Raw genomic sequence first — 17,574 nt, 5'->3', positions numbered from 1 at the left:
GCCATTTACTCTTTATATTCTGTTATTGTGTTTGGTACATTCTGCTCAATACACCAGATAATGACCATGTCAGTTTTGAATATCTCATGCTTCACTTGCAGCGGTAGATTCTTTCTGTTGGGAATCATCCTAAACGAAACAAATCATGACACTCGTCTCTTTTCTTATGGACTGCAGGGTAGTTTGAGATGGGAATAATCAAGAACAGTTTCTCATTTTTACTGGGAACTGGTTGTGGTATATACATTGCTCAGAATTATGATATCCCTAAAATAAAGAAACTTGCATATATATGGGTTGATAGGGCAAAGCAAGTTGAAGAGACTTACAGGAAGCCTAAGAAGAAAGGTGAAGACTAGTACTTTGATGTATAATCTTTTTATGCTCATGGCATCACGAATATTAGAGAAGAGACAGGTAACCAAGGAAATATCAGATGAATAATGTAGTGCAAAACTGAAATGCTCGCTGTGGCAATCACATAAAGTGGGGTCAAGTTTATAACTGCAAGTGATTTTCTTGTAGTTGTCTTAATCTTTTGTTTTGAGTAGATGCACATTTCACATTTATGGATACACTTATGGTGGATGCTGCACTTTCTAACATATCCTTCGCTTGGTAACTACTGTGCTATGTTATTGTTGAACAATATTTTGTCTGTTCCTCTTTTTTTTTGGTACAATCTCGCCTGTTCCATATTACGTGGCTAATTCATGAGCATATAAGAAATTTGCTTGCTGAAACTGGAAATAGGAAATGATGATTCTACTAGAGATGCCCCATTGAAATGCCTCTCCTTTGATTGGCTACACTTTCAGACATTTGGCTGAAAGATGGAAAGAGAGATGAAAGTGTGGTGAAGCACATCCTAGCTATCACAAGGGAACTACTCTATATATTGTTGCATCAGATTGATATTTCTTCTAATTTTTTGTGCATTTTATCTTGTAATTCATATGGATGTACTTTTACTAAATTAATATAATGAATCCGTTTTTACCTTCCCAAAAAGGCACATTTTTGCTCAGGAACATCACAGGGAACGTATAATCCATGTTGAAGTCCTTTTACTGGGTTCAATCGCGCTGAAGAACGCTCCTGAAGCAGCAAATCTAGTAATCCGCAAGAAAAATTTGATCCGATCTAACTGTACTCCCGTGGAATGGAGAAAGTTTTAAATTTAGGGTGTATTTGGTTCATGTGAATTGGAATGGATTAGAATGAAATCGAAATGATCTTATTCCTCTTACCTATTGAGTTCGTGATCAAAATCGAAATCGCAACATAATTTTAATACTAGAAAAATTTAAAAGTTACATTTTGGAGAATTGAAGCATTTTTTATTTTCCTCTGAAACTATTCCAACCAAATGATCCCGAATGGCAGCATGAAATATGTCCATATATCAAATTATTATATGTAAAGTTACGAATGGATGGAAAGAAGGCATGAATAATGCTCAATTCAATGGACTAACGAGATTAATCAGATATTCAGATTCTACAAATTGTTATTGGCTAAAATAAATAATATTCTGTCCGGGAGGATTCCATCCAGTCCGGAAACGGCCGGATGACCTCGTCCTTACTCCAGTGCCGGGATGCCGTATCCCCGGATAACGGACCCTTCCTTTTGTCGCCACTCCTTTTTATAATCGAACTTGAAATGATTTCAACGCTGATCGGCATTTCCACTTCCCCTGGATATCCCCTTCCTCAGATGAGCTCTCTTGTCCAGTCTCCACTGTCCCAGCAAGCGCCGCTACGAGGGCCCTGAGAGCACAAATAAGAATCCAACCAACAGCAGCTCGAGAAGAGGAGGAGGAGGAGGAGGAGGAGGAGGAGCCTGGCCTGCTACCATTCGACTTCGTCGTCCATGTCGTCGTCCGTTCTCTCGATGGATCCTTCCGATCCTTCCTTCTGGGAGGAGTTCTTCACGGGGATGCTGAAGCCGGCGGCGGCCACGGCGGTGGTTCTGATGGCGGTGGTGCTGTCCTTCATCCAGAAGCTGGGGCTGGAGGGGGAGATGGTGTATGCCATCGCCAGGGCCTTTCTCCAGCTCTCTGTTATCGGGTTCGTGCTCCAGTTCATCTTTACGCAGAAGAATGTCGGGTGGATCATCCTCGCCTACTTGTTCATGGTATGTTTGTTTCCTTTTAATTCATGAATTTTTTTTGGGTGCAATAGATGAATCTGGGGCTTCCGTTAGTTGGGACACTGGAGTTCTTGAAATATAGAGCTGCAGGGCTAATTAGTAGAAGATATTATAACGCCAGGCATGAAAAAGATTCAATTTTGAGGCTACAATCATTTGCTTTAATTATATGTATCATTTGCTTGTAGAAATGGTTTAATCCATGAAGTACGGTAGTTGTTTGCTTGAATGGCATATCATATTTCAATGGTTGTGTGACAAAAGAAGAAAAATATTAGGTCTACCTTGCCTACAATTAAATGGAGATCCAAATTTTCTGAGGTGTGATGGGCACCAAAGACGAAGAGGATTGTAGAATGTTGACAAATAAATGGTTGCACTACTCAGAGGAGGCATAAACCTAAATTGGGGATTCCTGATGCACTGGAGAAACATCTATTTCCAAAGAAACAGGTCATGTCGGCCGATAAGACACTAACATTCCGGACCAAACATCAACAAATGGCATATATCCACTAAATTTAAGGAATATATACCTTGGTCCTCTAAAATCCAGGGTCTAAAATGGATCCTATAAAATAAGAAAGACCCTAGGAGATATAGACAACTAGAATGATGCTTGACCACAATGACCCGACCATCCACAGGTCATGTTATTGTAAGTTGAGATAGGCATGTTCTAGCTCCTGATATGCCTGTAAGGTTTTAGGAAAGAAAACTAAAGTAACCATTTGTCAAAAAGAAAGTATGAAGTACTTGTGGGTGCATCATGAAAGGCAAGGGAGTATCTATGAGGGTTTTCAGATGCCTGAAAACATCATTATAAGTAAATTCTGGTATTCCGAAGAACATGGGATCAGGGAAGCAATGGCCACCACAAATTTCATTCACTTCTCTCTTCAAACCGAGTAAATGCCACTTTTTTCGCTATCTTAGTAAGTAACTTTCAAGTATTGTCCCCTGTACAGTAATTAGTTTCCAAATTGCATTGTTGTCCCATTGAAGGCCAAGTATACAACCTGCTGAATAGAGAAAGTAATTTACTAATGAAACAATACCCTCACCCACCACCATAACCCCACAAAGCCTTCATCAAGATAAGTTAGGCTATGAAAGATCATTTTAAATAAGGTGGATCCATAAAAGGATTGAGCAGGGTCACAACCTGCCTTCAACATCATGTGAACCCACCAATGAATTGTCAGTATTTTTTGTTTAGCCCAACTTGGTAGATGGAGAGTAACTACGAAAAAAGAATGATCTTTTTATATTAGTTTATGTTGATACACTTATCAGAATTCTTATTATACTCGGCTTCGCTGTATCTGAGAAGAGTTGTTTTTGCTTAGCCCTAGTTGTTCTAGATCCATGCTGCACGAGACAGACTTATATGCAACATATGGAGCTGTCTTTTCTGGCAGTCTTTCGCTTGCACCTTACAAATTCTGACCATGTCAGATTGATTGTATGCTCGCTCCTTTGGTTGAACATCGACTACATTATGGATATGTATAACATGCACAGATAATCTGAGACACATCAATGGTGGTGAAGTTAGCATAGATGCTAGAGCATTTATAGATCATAAAGTATAGAATTTTGATTCAATGAAGGCAGAGCATTTTATGGTTTTCCCAAGGAATACCATACATTGGTCATGCATATGTGCAGTATACCTTTGTCAAGAGTAGATGCACTCTTGCAGCCAGTGCAGAACTTAGTTAATACCATATTCCTGTGGAGAAATTTGAACCAAAAAAAATCTTTAGAACAAGGGGCATCATCTTCAATCTAAGCCTAAGATGACCGTAGGAGATCTTCCAGCTTTAATTATATTTCCAAATAAACAAGATCAGTCATGTTAAACTCCTTGGACATTGCTATCCTTTTGTAGGAAAAACAATAGTTGATTATGATTGCAGCAATATCAAATAAAAGCAAACTGCTTATTAAAAACTAGTTTACAGCACATTCATCATCATTGCCAACCTAGTAGCAAGACTTGCCTTCAGCCATAACTATAAAACCCAAGCTTATAGCAGAAAGAGATTAAATTTATTAGGCCCCATAAACGAAGTCCAATGTAACAATAATTCTGGAAGATGGCAACTCTGGCATCTTCAAGCTTGTAAGTGTTTAAGAAGATTGATGCAAATTCTCTGAATCCTGAAGATCCTCTGCATGTTCTATATTAGAATTAAAATTCAGTAGCCATGCCGGTTACTGCTTTTGCATCTGCTTTCTTTCTTTTATTAAACAGAGATCATAACATGAGCAGAGAAATGATCATAGCATTTTACTATGTCAAAATTACCATTTTGATTAGTATGAATGTGCTGATACATTGCCATGCATCTCCATGCAGGTATCTGTTGCTGGCTATACAGCAGGTCAGCGTGCAAAGCATGTTCCTCGTGGAAAGTACATAGCTGGGGTGTCCATTTTGACAGGAACAGCAGTGACCATGTTCTTGCTCGTTGCACTGAATGTGTTTCCCTTCACTCCACGGTACATTATTCCTGTTGCTGGCATGATGGTAGGTAATGCAATGACTGTGACTGGAGTTACCATGAAAAAGCTCAGAGAAGATCTCAAAATCCAAAAGAACCTGGTTAGCCCCAACTTACTGATTTCGGATATTGGAAGTCCCCTATGTTAGTCCAATAAATGTTATAATCAACATTTTTCATTTTTGAAATACCTCAAAGCTTGCTTACAAAGGACTCTAGCACCAATCTCTTGCTGCTAAAAACGTCGACCTTCGATACCAGCTATCTCTCAGAAATAGAACTAGGCTGTCAGTTGCTCTTCTATACAGTCGAGTTAGATGGCATTACTTATTTTGCCACATTGCTCTTACACTATACCCATATGAATGTCCTATTCCCTTCCCCGTGCCCCCAGAGGGGTAATTAAACGGATGAGCCTCTAAAGTAATAGCTGTTCGCCTTTTGTAATGGAGAGTAACGGAAAGAAGATGAAAGTTGTAAGCTGTGTTCGGGGGGGAGTTATTGTCTATCGTTGGCCTCTATGGTAGAATCAGTCGGGGTTTAATTTTCAGTGTGCTATATTTAGCATCTAAATAAAATTTAAAGATCCATGGTTGGTCAAACCATATTGCATGACCTATAAAGAAGCTGCTATTTATGAGGTGTGTTAGTCTTTCGCCTGGTTCTGGACTTCTAATAATATCCTGGGAAGCAATTTTGAGGAGTCCTATCAAAGAGCATTAGGCATTCTGATGGTATGGTATCTCGTGTTGCATCTAAAATGTCTACTTGATAATTTTATAATATCTTGGTATTCCTATTAGCTCCCCTCTTGTAACATTTAATCCATCCCGTCATGATGCATTGTTAATTTCGCTTTCTTACATGTTTTTGCTAACAGTTCTCTGTTCTTTCTTAATAGGTGGAGACAGCACTGGCTCTTGGTGCAACACCACGACAAGCAACACTTCAGCAGGTGAAGAGGTCTCTAACCATTGCATTGTCACCAGTGGTGGACAATGCGAAGACAGTGGGTCTTATATCACTTCCAGGTGCCATGACCGGTCTTATAATGGGAGGCGCATCACCCTTGGAAGCTATCCAGCTGCAGATAGTTGTCATGAACATGCTTATGGGGGCATCAACAGTTAGCAGCATCCTGTCAACCTACTTGTGCTGGCCTGTGTTCTTCACCAAAGCCCACCAATTGGAACCCAAAGCTTTTACTGCAGATTAATCGCTCCTTTAAAATTAAAAAACAGCATAAAAGTACTGTCCATTAAGTCCACATGCACCCCCCCTTGCCTCCCCACTATCGACCATCAACTGTTTTATGATCTGTGATGCAAGCAATTGAGCTTGGTATGGTAAAGTTGAGCTGTGTCTGGCTGTAATTTATTTCTGTCATAGGAACATTTTCTTCATCTGTAGTTTTGGAGGAAAACTAAAGCTTCAAATGAAGGTTCCAGTTGTTGCTGCAGAACGCAATGCTTTTAGAGCATTTGTTGTGAAGCTCATGTCTACAGACACAAGTTTGTAGGAAAAGGGAATTTGCCATGAAATATCTTCCTTATTTTCATTTTTGGGTGAAAGGAGATCACTTTCTAAAAAGAAATATTTGGATTTTGCTGGGCCGTTTTATCCCAGTTCTCGCAGCTACCACAACAATATTTTTACATGTGCATAGGCCTGGATTATGCGTGCATTATTAATATGTTTCCTAGCCAATTTCATGCATTCGTTTAAAGGTAGGGGCATCATGTAGTCCAGTAAAGTTCAAAAAAAAAAAAAAAAACTGGTAACCTGTTTCCCTGGAAATAAAAATAAAGTGTTTTTATTATTTTTTTTGCAAATTCTCCAATAGAAAATGGATTTTTTTTTCCCCCTGCTGTGCAGGTAACGAACCCATTCCTCATCCAAGAGAATGATTTTTTTCACAGTGCTTTCTTGAGAAACTTGTCAGGCTCTCCAATTTTTGCCATGCATCATCTGGAGTTTCTTTATATTTCTTGAGAAACTTGTCAGTCTCTCTCCAATTTCTTGAGAAACTTAGAAGTTCTTCAAACTCTAATGAAACCATCAGCAATCCTTTCCAAATTTTCTGGCATTATTTAATTTTTTTATAAGTTGTAATTAGGAAAAAATGTAATTTGAGGCAGTTTTACAGAGAAATGCTGCTTGTCCTTTGGTGTTAGATGGCCCATACTCTAATTTTTGTGCTATGGTAAAAATAGGAAGCACCCCACCGGAGTCTTGCAGGCTAAGTATAAGTATGGAGAGGCCAATAAATCTTTTGACTCTATTTTAGCGTTTAAAAAAAAAAAAAAAAGGGACTCGCGAGAGTTCAGGCGGTGACGGAGCCCGCATCAAAAGACGCCCCTGATCTGATCTGATCTGAGTCGAAATACCACGACTCTGATTTCGTACAAACTTTACCTTGTTCTAACCATTTGCCGCTTATCATAATCCCGATCTAGATCAGACGGCCAACAGAGTGAGAAAGACGGACCGGAAAACAATTGGCCCGGCGGCCAACGTACCGGAGAAGACTTTGTGGGATCTGACCATCGACCTTCTTTTCCTCTCTCTCTCTCTCTCTCTCTCTCTCTCTCTCTCTCTCTCTCTATATATATATATATATATTCCGTCCCATCCTTCCTGTTCTGATTTCTGAATTCTCGTCTCTCCCCGTCTCCGACCCTCCCTCGCCAAATCTTTCTTCGCCTCTCGCCATCTTTGGTTCGCCCTCATCGCCATGAAGAGGCCTCGATATCTACTGATTTCTCGCCGCCTCCTCATCTTTTACTTTTTCTGCTGCAGTATTCCTGGTAAAAGAATCGAGTCCTCTTCTTTTTATCTTTCTTCTGCTGTTTCCCCGCCCCCTTCATTTTTTATTATTCTATTCGATGCTCCTTTATTGGTATACATACGGTAAGAAAGATCACGAATCCTATCGTTTTATACAAGTTTAAGCGAATTCGATTGATTGCTATTGTTAATTGTAGCGCTCTCGTTTCCTACGATCCAAAATTGTGGTGATGATAGGAATGGAAGGATTAGAGAACGAAGCTTTATTTGTGTTTTCTTTGGAGTAGAGGTGGGAGAGTCAGGTCGGCAGATAGGTAGGTTGCAGACCATCAAAGCGACCTAAAGTGCTGGATTTGCTCAAAGAAGAACAAGTAGACCAGTCTATATGGGAGAAGAGTCTATTCGCATGGGGTGTCCTTAAATAAAAGATGGATGATGGTCTTAGATGGCGGCTTTCAGGTGGAAGTGGTAGAAGTAGTAGGAGGTAAGCTAGTATAGTAAGACACTGGGGAAAGATTGGGAGGCATACCAACCAGGATGAGGTGAGGGCATATCATGTTCACCGAATTGATAGGTGAGGATTTTCATAGCCTATTGAAGGATCTGAAAAGAGGAATCTTGAATTGATGTAGTGGAAACTTGCTGGAAGAAACTTTCCATTCCGAGGTGCTTTTGCCTCCATTCGCAACGTAGAATAATTACTGATTGGTCTCTGACTATACCTCTTCATTGTTAATTGCAGTTTGCATGAGCATTAGACATGTCAGAAGGGACAAGAAAAGCAATAGTTTTTAAAGAAAGAGGATGTTATCAAAGTACCGCCAATTATTATTTTTTGGGACCTTGGGGGATGTAGTTGATATATGAATAGTAGGACTTGCTTGATTTGCTTTGTTGTTATTAATTTTATTGCACAAACAGGAGACAGTGTAGTCTACAGGAAATGGATGTAAATATATTTGCTATGCACCGACTTGAAAGAAGAATGTAAATTTATTTGCTTTGAATCGACTTAAGCAATTGTTTGAAAGAAGAATGTTAAAGGAGACAGTCATCCATTGTCATACTTTGCTCTTTTACTATAGTTCTTTTGTTGCAATATGCTTCCTGGTATGAATTAATATGTTTGATTTCTTTTCATCGAAATATCTAAAGTTTCTGGGGCCTTTTGTTAATTCTTCGATCCATTTCAATTTCCAAATTAGTGATTGAAGGTTTTGCTTTTGTAGGAATTATGTCAACAAGGCTCGTTACCCTTGGTTCAATTGAACTATATCAAACTCATGAGTGGTTTCCTTCCAAACCAACTATTTATTTTTCTTGTCAAGGAGACAACAGGACAATTTTGCCAGATGTGAAGCAAACAAATATTTTGTACACTTTCAATGGTGAAGAATCGTGGCAGGTTTGTGGCAATTGCATATAATGGATGTCTCAAAATTTACTGATTCTCTTTATTTTCATTTGGGTCATAAAATAAATATTTAAGTAATATACTAGTTTTAAGAAAAGAATGATTAAAATTATATCAGATAATACCAAAAAGGACGGACAAAGATAAATAGCAAGCTCTATCCATTTCAATTCAACTTTCTGAATCCTACTATGCTATGAATATTGTGTACAAAACTAAAATATACCCTAACCTGCCTCTGGTTAATCTGCAATCATATTTTAAAGCAGGAATCTTCAACTATTCTCTAGAATTATATAAAAGGACTGTTGTTCACATGGAATTAATCTCACTTTAATTAAAGTTCAGCTATGCCTCATTTGTATTCACTGAATGGTTCAGTGATGGCCTACTCCTTGAAATCCTTCTTTTATCCACACTGTTAAGCTACATCCAGTCTTTCAGTTTTATTCTATTTTATTTTATTTTGAGTTTCTAGTGATTATGAGCACTTTTAAGCTAGCTTTCTCATAGCTTTTATAGATGGCTTGAAATTTTCTCGAGGTCACCATTTAGAAGATTGCCCATTTTATTTTTTTCCCGGTGAAACTCCAATGCTATAAAAGATCTGTTTCAACAGAGGGCTGAATGAATGTCATGGTTTTGTAAAGTAATATAGCACCTAACAATGTTGAAAGTTGAAACCCATGCAACTTACTGTCTGTAAGTATTTAGAATGCTTACTTCCAAACTTTAATTTCTTCTTCCATCCTTAGTTATTACAAAGGTCCTTTATGATGCTCAGATGTCCCCAGCGAGGACCTTACCTTAATGCCATCATCAAGTGTTCAGAACATGTTTCCATCACAAGTATGTAAAAATCCAACCATCTTCCTTGACAACCAAAATGATCCAGGCTTACACTTTTCAGTGGCCGAGACTGGAACTCTTGTGAACTTTCTAAACCTATTTTCCCTAGAAAGTAGTTGATCAGGGTAAGCTAGAAGCATTTTTTTTAGCGCATTGAGTTGGAGCTTGGAGGAACTAGCATTTCCCTAAATTGTCATAGTCTAGAGAATATCACATTCATCAACTCTTATGCTTTGGGTTTTAGTATATCTGGATAATTCTGTTTGGCAAACATGTAGATATGCATGGTATAGTCTGAGTTTTATGAGGAGTGAACTTGAGGGCATGATTTTAAGAAAATATAAATGTTTACCCTCTAAAAAAAATTTCTTAAAACATTTCATTTGAATGGCAAGCCACTTTGTCTAAATGAAGCCACTGCCTGTGACAAGTTCTTTTAGTATCATCTGGGTAGATTTTTATGCTTCAGCTTCAGATCACCATCTTGCTGATGTAGAGTTTCCCACCTTTTTTAAATTGTCTACTCCAACTATCATGCATCAAAACTTGATTTTTCATTGCATTGTCTTAGCGTACGTTGGAATGTGTCTCAAATGAGGATAAAAGCGATGCTGTCACTAGCACATTCGGCATTGGGTTGATGAGAGCCGGCAGGCCTGATGCCTGATACGGTATGGGCTGATAAAAGCCAGCAGCCTGATGCTGGGTGCCAGTGGTGGCCCAAAAAGGTATGTGCTGACCGGCACATGACCAGCACTTGAAACCATTATTTCAAGGCAATTTATGGCCATGCATTATCTTGCTTGCAGCCTTTGACAGAGCTTCCAGTTAAGAAATGTAAGCGATGTGGTTTATATGAGGCGGACGCTATAAAATCTGATGACGTTTTTGATGAGTGGGAGCTATGTCCTGATGACTTTGTTGATGGAAGATATTCTCATGTCAAGGACAAGGAATTCAATGCCACATTTATATGCCTTGAGTGCACTGCTTCTGCTGGTGAGTGCAATATCTAAGTTTAATTTTTCTGTCTAAATTTTTTGTCTTCTTATTAACTACTTGCCAATGCTGAAACAATAATACCATTTATTGCATAGTTTTCAGCAGAACGTTCTTTTATTTATTTCCTTTTTTTATTTGTCGTAAAATTAGTCCAGTACTTTTGGATCCATGGATGATGATACTAATTTAATTATTACATAATATGATTCCTTTGAATGTAAACTAATATATAACACTCATTGCTTATATTACGTAAATTAGTCAGTTGATGGCATGACTCTGATTCTGTGCTAATTGTTGTGATTGCAGACTCTAAAACTGCCAGCTCAGATAGCAAGGCTGCAGTCAAGAAACCGAAAGTGGCTCTAGTGGCAATCATATGCATATTGGCTTCTGTTGTAACTGTCATCGGAATGGTGACTGCATATAAACTCTGGCAGAAAAGAAAGAGGGAGCAAGATCAGGCACGATTTCTCAAACTCTTTGAAGAGGGTGATGATATTGAAGATGAATTGGGCATAGGACATGTAATATAAAAGTAACCTTTGTTGGGATAGACCAACCTTTATTTACTTCAAATGTAAACCATGTGTAAATATGTTCGAAATTTTTGCCGCCTTATGTCCTGTAATATAGGATTGTGTCTGAGCTTCTTCACTTGCAGTAAATCATGAGAACCTTAAATCTGCTTACATTTGATCTGTTAACATGTCGGCCTTGTCAAGCAAGATCAATTAATAACTACTCTTTTTCATCCCCACTATCTAATCATGAACAAACCACGAGTCTTGATGATTATGATTGTGGTTGTCAGCCAAGTTACAGAATTTTCTCGACGGCATTAAATCATGTGGCCAACATTAAGAGCTAAGATTTTTTTTTTTTTCATTTGCTAAATGACTAGTGAGACAGATTGGGTAGCAACCAACCAGTAAAGAATCGTGAATTATTCACTTAAGCACTATGCCTCTTGGTGAATAGCTATCAGACATGCAGGCTGGTAGGCAGCTGTCATCCTCTAGTTAATTAAGGCAAATGTTTTCAGGCGCCCCAACTAGTTAGCCGTTTACTGGAGAGTAGAAATGAGGGGTCAGATCATATTTGTGCTGTAAAGTTTATAATAACGAATCAAAGGAACAATGAAATGACTCTCAAATATCTCAGCACCTTTCTAACTACACAGCCTTGCCAAGTCCCACCAATTTCTAGATATACGAGTTGCCAAGGGCTAGGCAGTCATGATCTTATTCAAACCATAAGAAAACCTTGCTTTTCTTAGTTCGCTGGTAGCACTAACTTAGCCAATTTCAGATTTACCAAGAATCATGCCACATATCTGCACAAGCTGCATCCTTTTTCTTCTCCCTTCGCTCAGGAGTATAAATAAATTATTCTCTTACGTAGTCTCTCTTCATCGCAGAGTGACATGCCCTAAGATATGTCCCAAGACTGATGGAAAAAGAAATCTTGAGCACTCCATCAAAAGGCCCAGAATTTAATTGTTTTGCAACCACTAACATCTTAAACGAAGTAAAAGAAAACACCTAACCATGTAAAGTCAACACGATATTTTTGAAACTACTAGCATCTACTGGGACACTAGCAACTTGTGACATCCCAAAATTTGCCATCTCCATTGGCTCCGCTCCATCCGAGCCAGGCCTCACCAGCTAATATTGTGAATCGAGAGAAACCGGGCATCAAACTTGGAAGTCAAAAACAATCCAATTTAAAAGAAAAAAAGGACTTTTTAGTCCTGGTGGATAGATGGATGACCAGAGTTCAGTTATACGTCCAAATGTACCATTATGTGTGATGCAGGTGCATCACCCGTGGACCTGAGCTTCCACCAGGCACCTGACTTAAATTGGACTCAATTTTAAGCAATCACTGCTCCAACTACTAAGAAAGTGGGGCAGCAATAGAACAAAAGATATATGAACAGTAGAAAAAAAGGGCAGATCATATTTATATAAAGTTTTCTTTATTCAGCTATACATAATATAAAGCGCTAATAGGTAGCAAACATATTCAAGGCAACCACAAGAAAACAAAGCACAAAGCTTTGTGATACAGTCAGCAGAAATTTTATTGGTACTATGATGAAAACGTTCCATCAAACACTACTAGCAATTACTTCCACTTCTTGAACTTCCCTCCAAACATACCCTTCTTCCCTCCTAACATACCATGCTTCCCATGCTTGTGCTTGCCAAACTTCCCATGCTTGAACTTGCCGTGGTGGCCTGGCGTGTGCCCATAGTAGGCCCCCTGGGGAGCATGATGAGAACCATGAGACATATGGTGCGCCCCATAGGCGGCCGCTGCAGCAGCTGCACCCCCAGCTAGCATCGCTCCCATGTGAGATCCATGTCCTGTAGAAGGTTTTTGAACCAGTGTTTGTCAAAGAAATTAAAGACACCAAGGATCAAACCTTTTCCAAGTAACCAGGTCTGCGAGGCTCATATTATGGACTACAACATAACAAGGAATGCAAGATGAAGGAGCCTGCATTCTTAGATGAATGGAGATGGATCCTACATGTTTTCGGTAACAATTCATACAATTAAACAAAGAATAAGGACCTTCTAAAATGAAATTACAGCTTCTAATCATACAGCTGTGCTTGTTAATACTGATAATGAATGGATAAATGGTCGTGATACTGTTAATAACTAAAAGCAACAATGATTTTGAAAATGACATGAACAACCTGGGAGGAATTAGCCTTAATCAAATTCTTTTTCAGATCACTAAGGATTAGATGATCTATAATACTAATAGAGCAGAACTGATAGTTCCATGGATTTCTGTGACTCGAAACGCAAAGACAATCTACCAACACGGAGGATGAACCATATGCAAGGTCTACAATACAATATTTGCTAATGATACATACCTTGATGTGGAGCAGATGGACCGGAATAACCTGCTGGTGGGTATCCCTGTGGAGGGTACCCTTGAGGATATCCCCCAGGTGCTGGGGGGTAACCTTGAGGTGGGTACGCCCCAGGTGGTGGAGGGTATCCAGAGTGGTGTCCTGGTGGATAATGTCCATGTGCCAAGTCCGAAAAGAATCCTTTCTCATCATGCTTGTCCTTCCCACCTCCCATTTTCTTCAGTAAAGCAGATGATGCACAAATCAGTCGATAAAACCTGTTGTGTTAGTTCAAAATATAACCATGAAAGAAATTTCAAGTTGAGGCTTTCACTGGACAAATATTAACCAAAATAGTGCCACATTGTCCAACAACTAGTTAATATGCAACTACTGAGGGGAGAAAAGGCATGGTTGACTTCTTTATCACTTATATTTGTTGACAAAGGCTCTGAAAAATATCGTGTCAGTTATGAGGAAAAATAAGCATTCTTCCCATAAGTTAAGCCCAATGGAGTGCGCATGAAGCTTGTCAGGCAATGGTAGCTATTTTCAGTAACATTGATATCTTAGAAGGTCCTATGCTGAACGGTTTCATAAAAATGGCCCCTCTGGAAAGTTTTTTCACCTTGTAATCATGTAAATTACCTTGCAAAATGAACTCTTCCTAATAATAACATATAATACGCACTATGCAAACAATACAGCTACCAAACCAACCAAATATAAAATCAATACTAATAAAAGTGAAAAAACGAAAGCCCATACTCTAATCAATATGTACTTGCCTTTAATTGTCATTATTTACTAAAGTTGCAATCACAAACAAGAAATAAGTTTTAACTCCCGCTTGACCACTTTATTGCAACTTCATCCAGAATTTCTTGAAGTTCAGTTAAAGTTAAATAAAAAGAACATGGTATGCAAAAGTAAAATGCATACCATGTGTATAGTATGTACCAAGGAGCACATTGATACTGATACCTTATTAGCAGAATATAATACAGCCAATGTGTACTGGTACTCTAATCCTTCCTAACAGGAGACATCCTACCCTTTGCACAGCTAACCTTTCAATATCTATGACAAAGGCAACCACAGCCGTTCATTATAATTCATTAAAAAGAACTATAACAAATCTAAGTATTCACAAATTTTAATATGACATTTTAAGGGGGTAATTCAGGTTGAGTAAGATTAACAGTGGCAGCTTCAAATTGCATAAGATTTCAGCACACTTTTAGCTGTAGATATCAAGCATAACTATTAGTATGGTAGCCTATGCGTTTGTTGCCAATCAATGCAATTGGCTGTGGGGAGAAATGACAAAAACTTGAGTTGAGCCTGATCTGGGCCCTAAAAAGGTTTTTAATTCAAAGATACAAGCCTGTTTTTTGCAGTTCAGAATAAACAGCCTACTATGGCAGAGCTGTCAATTGCCACATTTTTGGTCGATAAAATCAGGATGTGCCAGCTGTCCAAAATTTTTTTTCCCCTTTAGTTTGGTCAGTTTCAGTTTTGTCTTGTTTAGAAATTATGTTGTAGTTTCTGTATGGATTATCTTTCACTTTTCTTGTAAGAATTTCCAGCTGGATATTGGTTTGACCGGCCATTCTAATCTCATAAAAGGGAAGGCAAGTTGATTATGTGATCCAAGAAAATATAATACAGAACGGCCCCAGTCCCTCTCCTCTCACCACTTTTAACTTTCTTCCTCCTCATTTTCTCTCCACAAATCTTTCTTAAGTCTGACCTGTATGAATCATTTTCTTCACTGTTTACCTGTTAAAACTTATTTCAAAACCATACAAATAGGCCGGCTACACCCTAAATTTTACTTTCTAGCTTATTTCCCCTTGTACCGTTAAATTGAATCTAATATCCTCAAGTCTTGTCCCTCTACATATGACTTATTGCTTCTATCACATGAAACAGCTCCCAAATCCTTCTTGAAACCTTAATCCTTTAATTACTTCACAAAAAAAATTCAGTTTTAGTGTGATAAATATCCAGATTCAGCAATTTGCAACTTAATCCTATGAAGCCAACCAACATGCTAATATTTCAAGAAAGCAAACAAGTTTTAAACCCTTTATAATTTAAGCCTAAAGCATCTGATTGTTTTACACATTATCTACATTGGATCACCGGTTTCAAGGTACATAGACTCTAGCAGTTAGTAAAATTTATTAGCAAGCACCCTGCAAATACAATTTAACATACATAAACCCACCAGATTCAATCAGGAAATCCACAAACACTAATTTCCCAGGATTTTTAAGAACATTCATATTCATAATTCCAAATACCTTCATGTCATTTATTCTCTTTTTTTTTTAAAAAAAAAGGTTTTTAGAAACTTTGAAACCTGAGAAAGTCAATCATCCAGCTAAACAATTCTTTGCCCAGTTCTTCTGACACATAGAAAATACGCTTTATGATTCGGTTCATGTACTTAATATATCCCATCAAACGAACACCGCTCTGTAATAAAATGACAACCTTGCATAATAAAACAAAGACTTTGGATCTCCATGATTTAAGGCAACGTAAACCGTATAATCAAATCTACTTCCAGGGAAACATGCGTTCGATATGCTCTATCTAATATAATAATCAGTCATGTACTTTCTGTTATTCCAAGTAGTTAGCATCCGTCCGACCAAAATTTCTGCCAAACCTAGAGAGATCATTCAAACAACCACTAGTTCACGGATTAATATTATAGAGATTGATGCAACTTGTATTCTATTTTCATTGCCTCCTCAACTAGCAGGGAAAAAAGTGATCAATATCTTTACCTCCATCACACCCAAACGTACTTAAAAAGAATGATCTCATCCCCCAAAATCTAATAATTCTAGAACATCCAGCAAGGGGAAGAAAAGAAAATTACACACCCTAGGCATACATAAAAGAAGCGACACAATACTCCTTATATCTAATAATTCGACATATCATGATAAACGATCACAAATTTCTACAGGTTAATTTAATTAAAAAATTTTGCGTTACCCAAGCCAATCAGAAAATTAGGGCAACTCGGTGAACATATTTGCTTTTTAAGATTTCATGTTTATGGCATCATACCGATGAATCGGTTCCAATTTCTGAAACAGACTCGAGCATGATCTACTGTAAAAGTCTCAACTTTCCAACGAGAAATCCATCAACTACAAGAACTTACTTTTTTTGAACGAAAATTGAAGCAATCTTCCCAAAAAAAGGGGAAAAAATGCAGCAATAAACCGATCAAGATTTGATCTATAATCTAGTCAAACAACAGATTGGAGAAACAATTATCAGAGAAAGAATTTATAAAACAAAAACAAGAACAGACGAAGAAGAGAAGGCTTGCCAAGAACGAGGAGAGATCCGAACGACTCGTCGATCGGCGAGAATGGCTTCGGAAGCAGTGCACGTCGCGTAGGGTATCATATGCTTCCATTTCCGGATAGTCCGCGGGCCCCACGTGTAATTGGACGCGCGGCATCCCCTAGCCGTTTAAAATTACGTGGCGGACTCCTGTGTTCCCTTCGCACGCTTATCATTGACCCTCGCACCTGCCAACTTCGCCCTCTTGCCGAACGACATCTTATACACCACGCCGCGTACACCCCGTGGCGGTGCACGCGGCCAATCACTGCCGCTCGTTCTTACAGATTTTATTTATCGAGCGCTGATCTAAATGCACCGCTAAAGAATGAACTCGTACATAATTTTGTGGTCCACAACCTCTAGAATATAATTTCTCGCGTTACGTATCATATTCCTCTAGACTTTTTATATATTTTATTTTGTGATTTCCAAGAATGTATTTTTACTATATTGGTTTGATAAACTCGGTTTTACCATTAAAAAAAAAAAAAGAGGAGCAAGATTCTCCAGACCGCCGACTTCATGGATATCATTCAAAGCACTACAATTCCAAATTTCCAAAGAAAATGATAGGTGCAATAATTTGTGATATATTGAGAATT

General features: G+C 38.4%; 4 protein-coding genes across 6 annotated transcripts; 3 read left to right on the top strand and 1 right to left on the bottom strand.

The window, feature by feature from the left end:
* The first annotated feature begins 188 nt into the window (after positions 1–188).
* LOC148702607 (uncharacterized) lies at positions 189–1,726 on the top strand. Of its 2 annotated transcripts, none has more exons than XM_089924674.1 (2): positions 189–348; positions 1,013–1,726. In XM_089924674.1, the coding sequence occupies exons 1-2, from the start codon at positions 189–191 to the stop codon at positions 1,048–1,050; spliced, it is 198 nt and encodes a 65-aa protein (XP_089780800.1). In that variant the 3' UTR covers positions 1,051–1,726. The 2 variants fall into 2 exon arrangements, with proteins under 2 accessions (XP_089780800.1, XP_088558467.2); XM_088702341.2 differs by lacking the exon at positions 1,013–1,726 and adding an exon at positions 819–1,011.
* A 72-nt stretch (positions 1,727–1,798) lies between these two features.
* On the top strand, positions 1,799–6,222 carry ALS3 (aluminum sensitive 3). Its single transcript, XM_008795558.6, has 3 exons — positions 1,799–2,139; positions 4,520–4,765; positions 5,566–6,222. Exons 1-3 carry the CDS (start codon positions 1,876–1,878, stop codon positions 5,878–5,880), a joined length of 825 nt encoding a protein of 274 aa, XP_008793780.1. The 5' UTR covers positions 1,799–1,875; the 3' UTR covers positions 5,881–6,222.
* Positions 6,223–7,263: 1,041 nt separating this feature from the next.
* On the top strand, positions 7,264–11,408 carry LOC103710021 (uncharacterized). Its single transcript, XM_008795595.6, has 4 exons — positions 7,264–7,471; positions 8,681–8,856; positions 10,524–10,713; positions 11,026–11,408. The coding sequence occupies exons 1-4, from the start codon at positions 7,399–7,401 to the stop codon at positions 11,250–11,252; spliced, it is 666 nt and encodes a 221-aa protein (XP_008793817.3). The 5' UTR covers positions 7,264–7,398; the 3' UTR covers positions 11,253–11,408.
* Positions 11,409–12,654: 1,246 nt separating this feature from the next.
* LOC103710035 (uncharacterized) lies at positions 12,655–17,107 on the bottom strand. Of its 2 annotated transcripts, none has more exons than XM_008795625.6 (3): positions 16,953–17,107; positions 13,616–13,872; positions 12,655–13,091 (listed from the first exon to the last, which is right to left on the bottom strand). In XM_008795625.6, the coding sequence occupies exons 1-3, from the start codon at positions 17,030–17,032 to the stop codon at positions 12,850–12,852; spliced, it is 579 nt and encodes a 192-aa protein (XP_008793847.3). In that variant the 5' UTR covers positions 17,033–17,107; the 3' UTR covers positions 12,655–12,849. The 2 variants fall into 2 exon arrangements, with proteins under 2 accessions (XP_008793847.3, XP_008793839.3); XM_008795617.6 differs by having other exon boundaries at positions 13,616–13,832.
* Between the last annotated feature and the right edge of the window lie 467 nt (positions 17,108–17,574).

The sequence above is a fragment of the Phoenix dactylifera genome, chromosome 8 (assembly GCF_051530095.1).
Source record: "Phoenix dactylifera cultivar Ajwa chromosome 8, Ajwa_hap1_PhDact_Kaust_v1.1, whole genome shotgun sequence".
NCBI lineage: Eukaryota > Viridiplantae > Streptophyta > Magnoliopsida > Arecales > Arecaceae > Phoenix > Phoenix dactylifera.
This window is presented reverse-complemented; position numbering and strand designations above follow the sequence as displayed.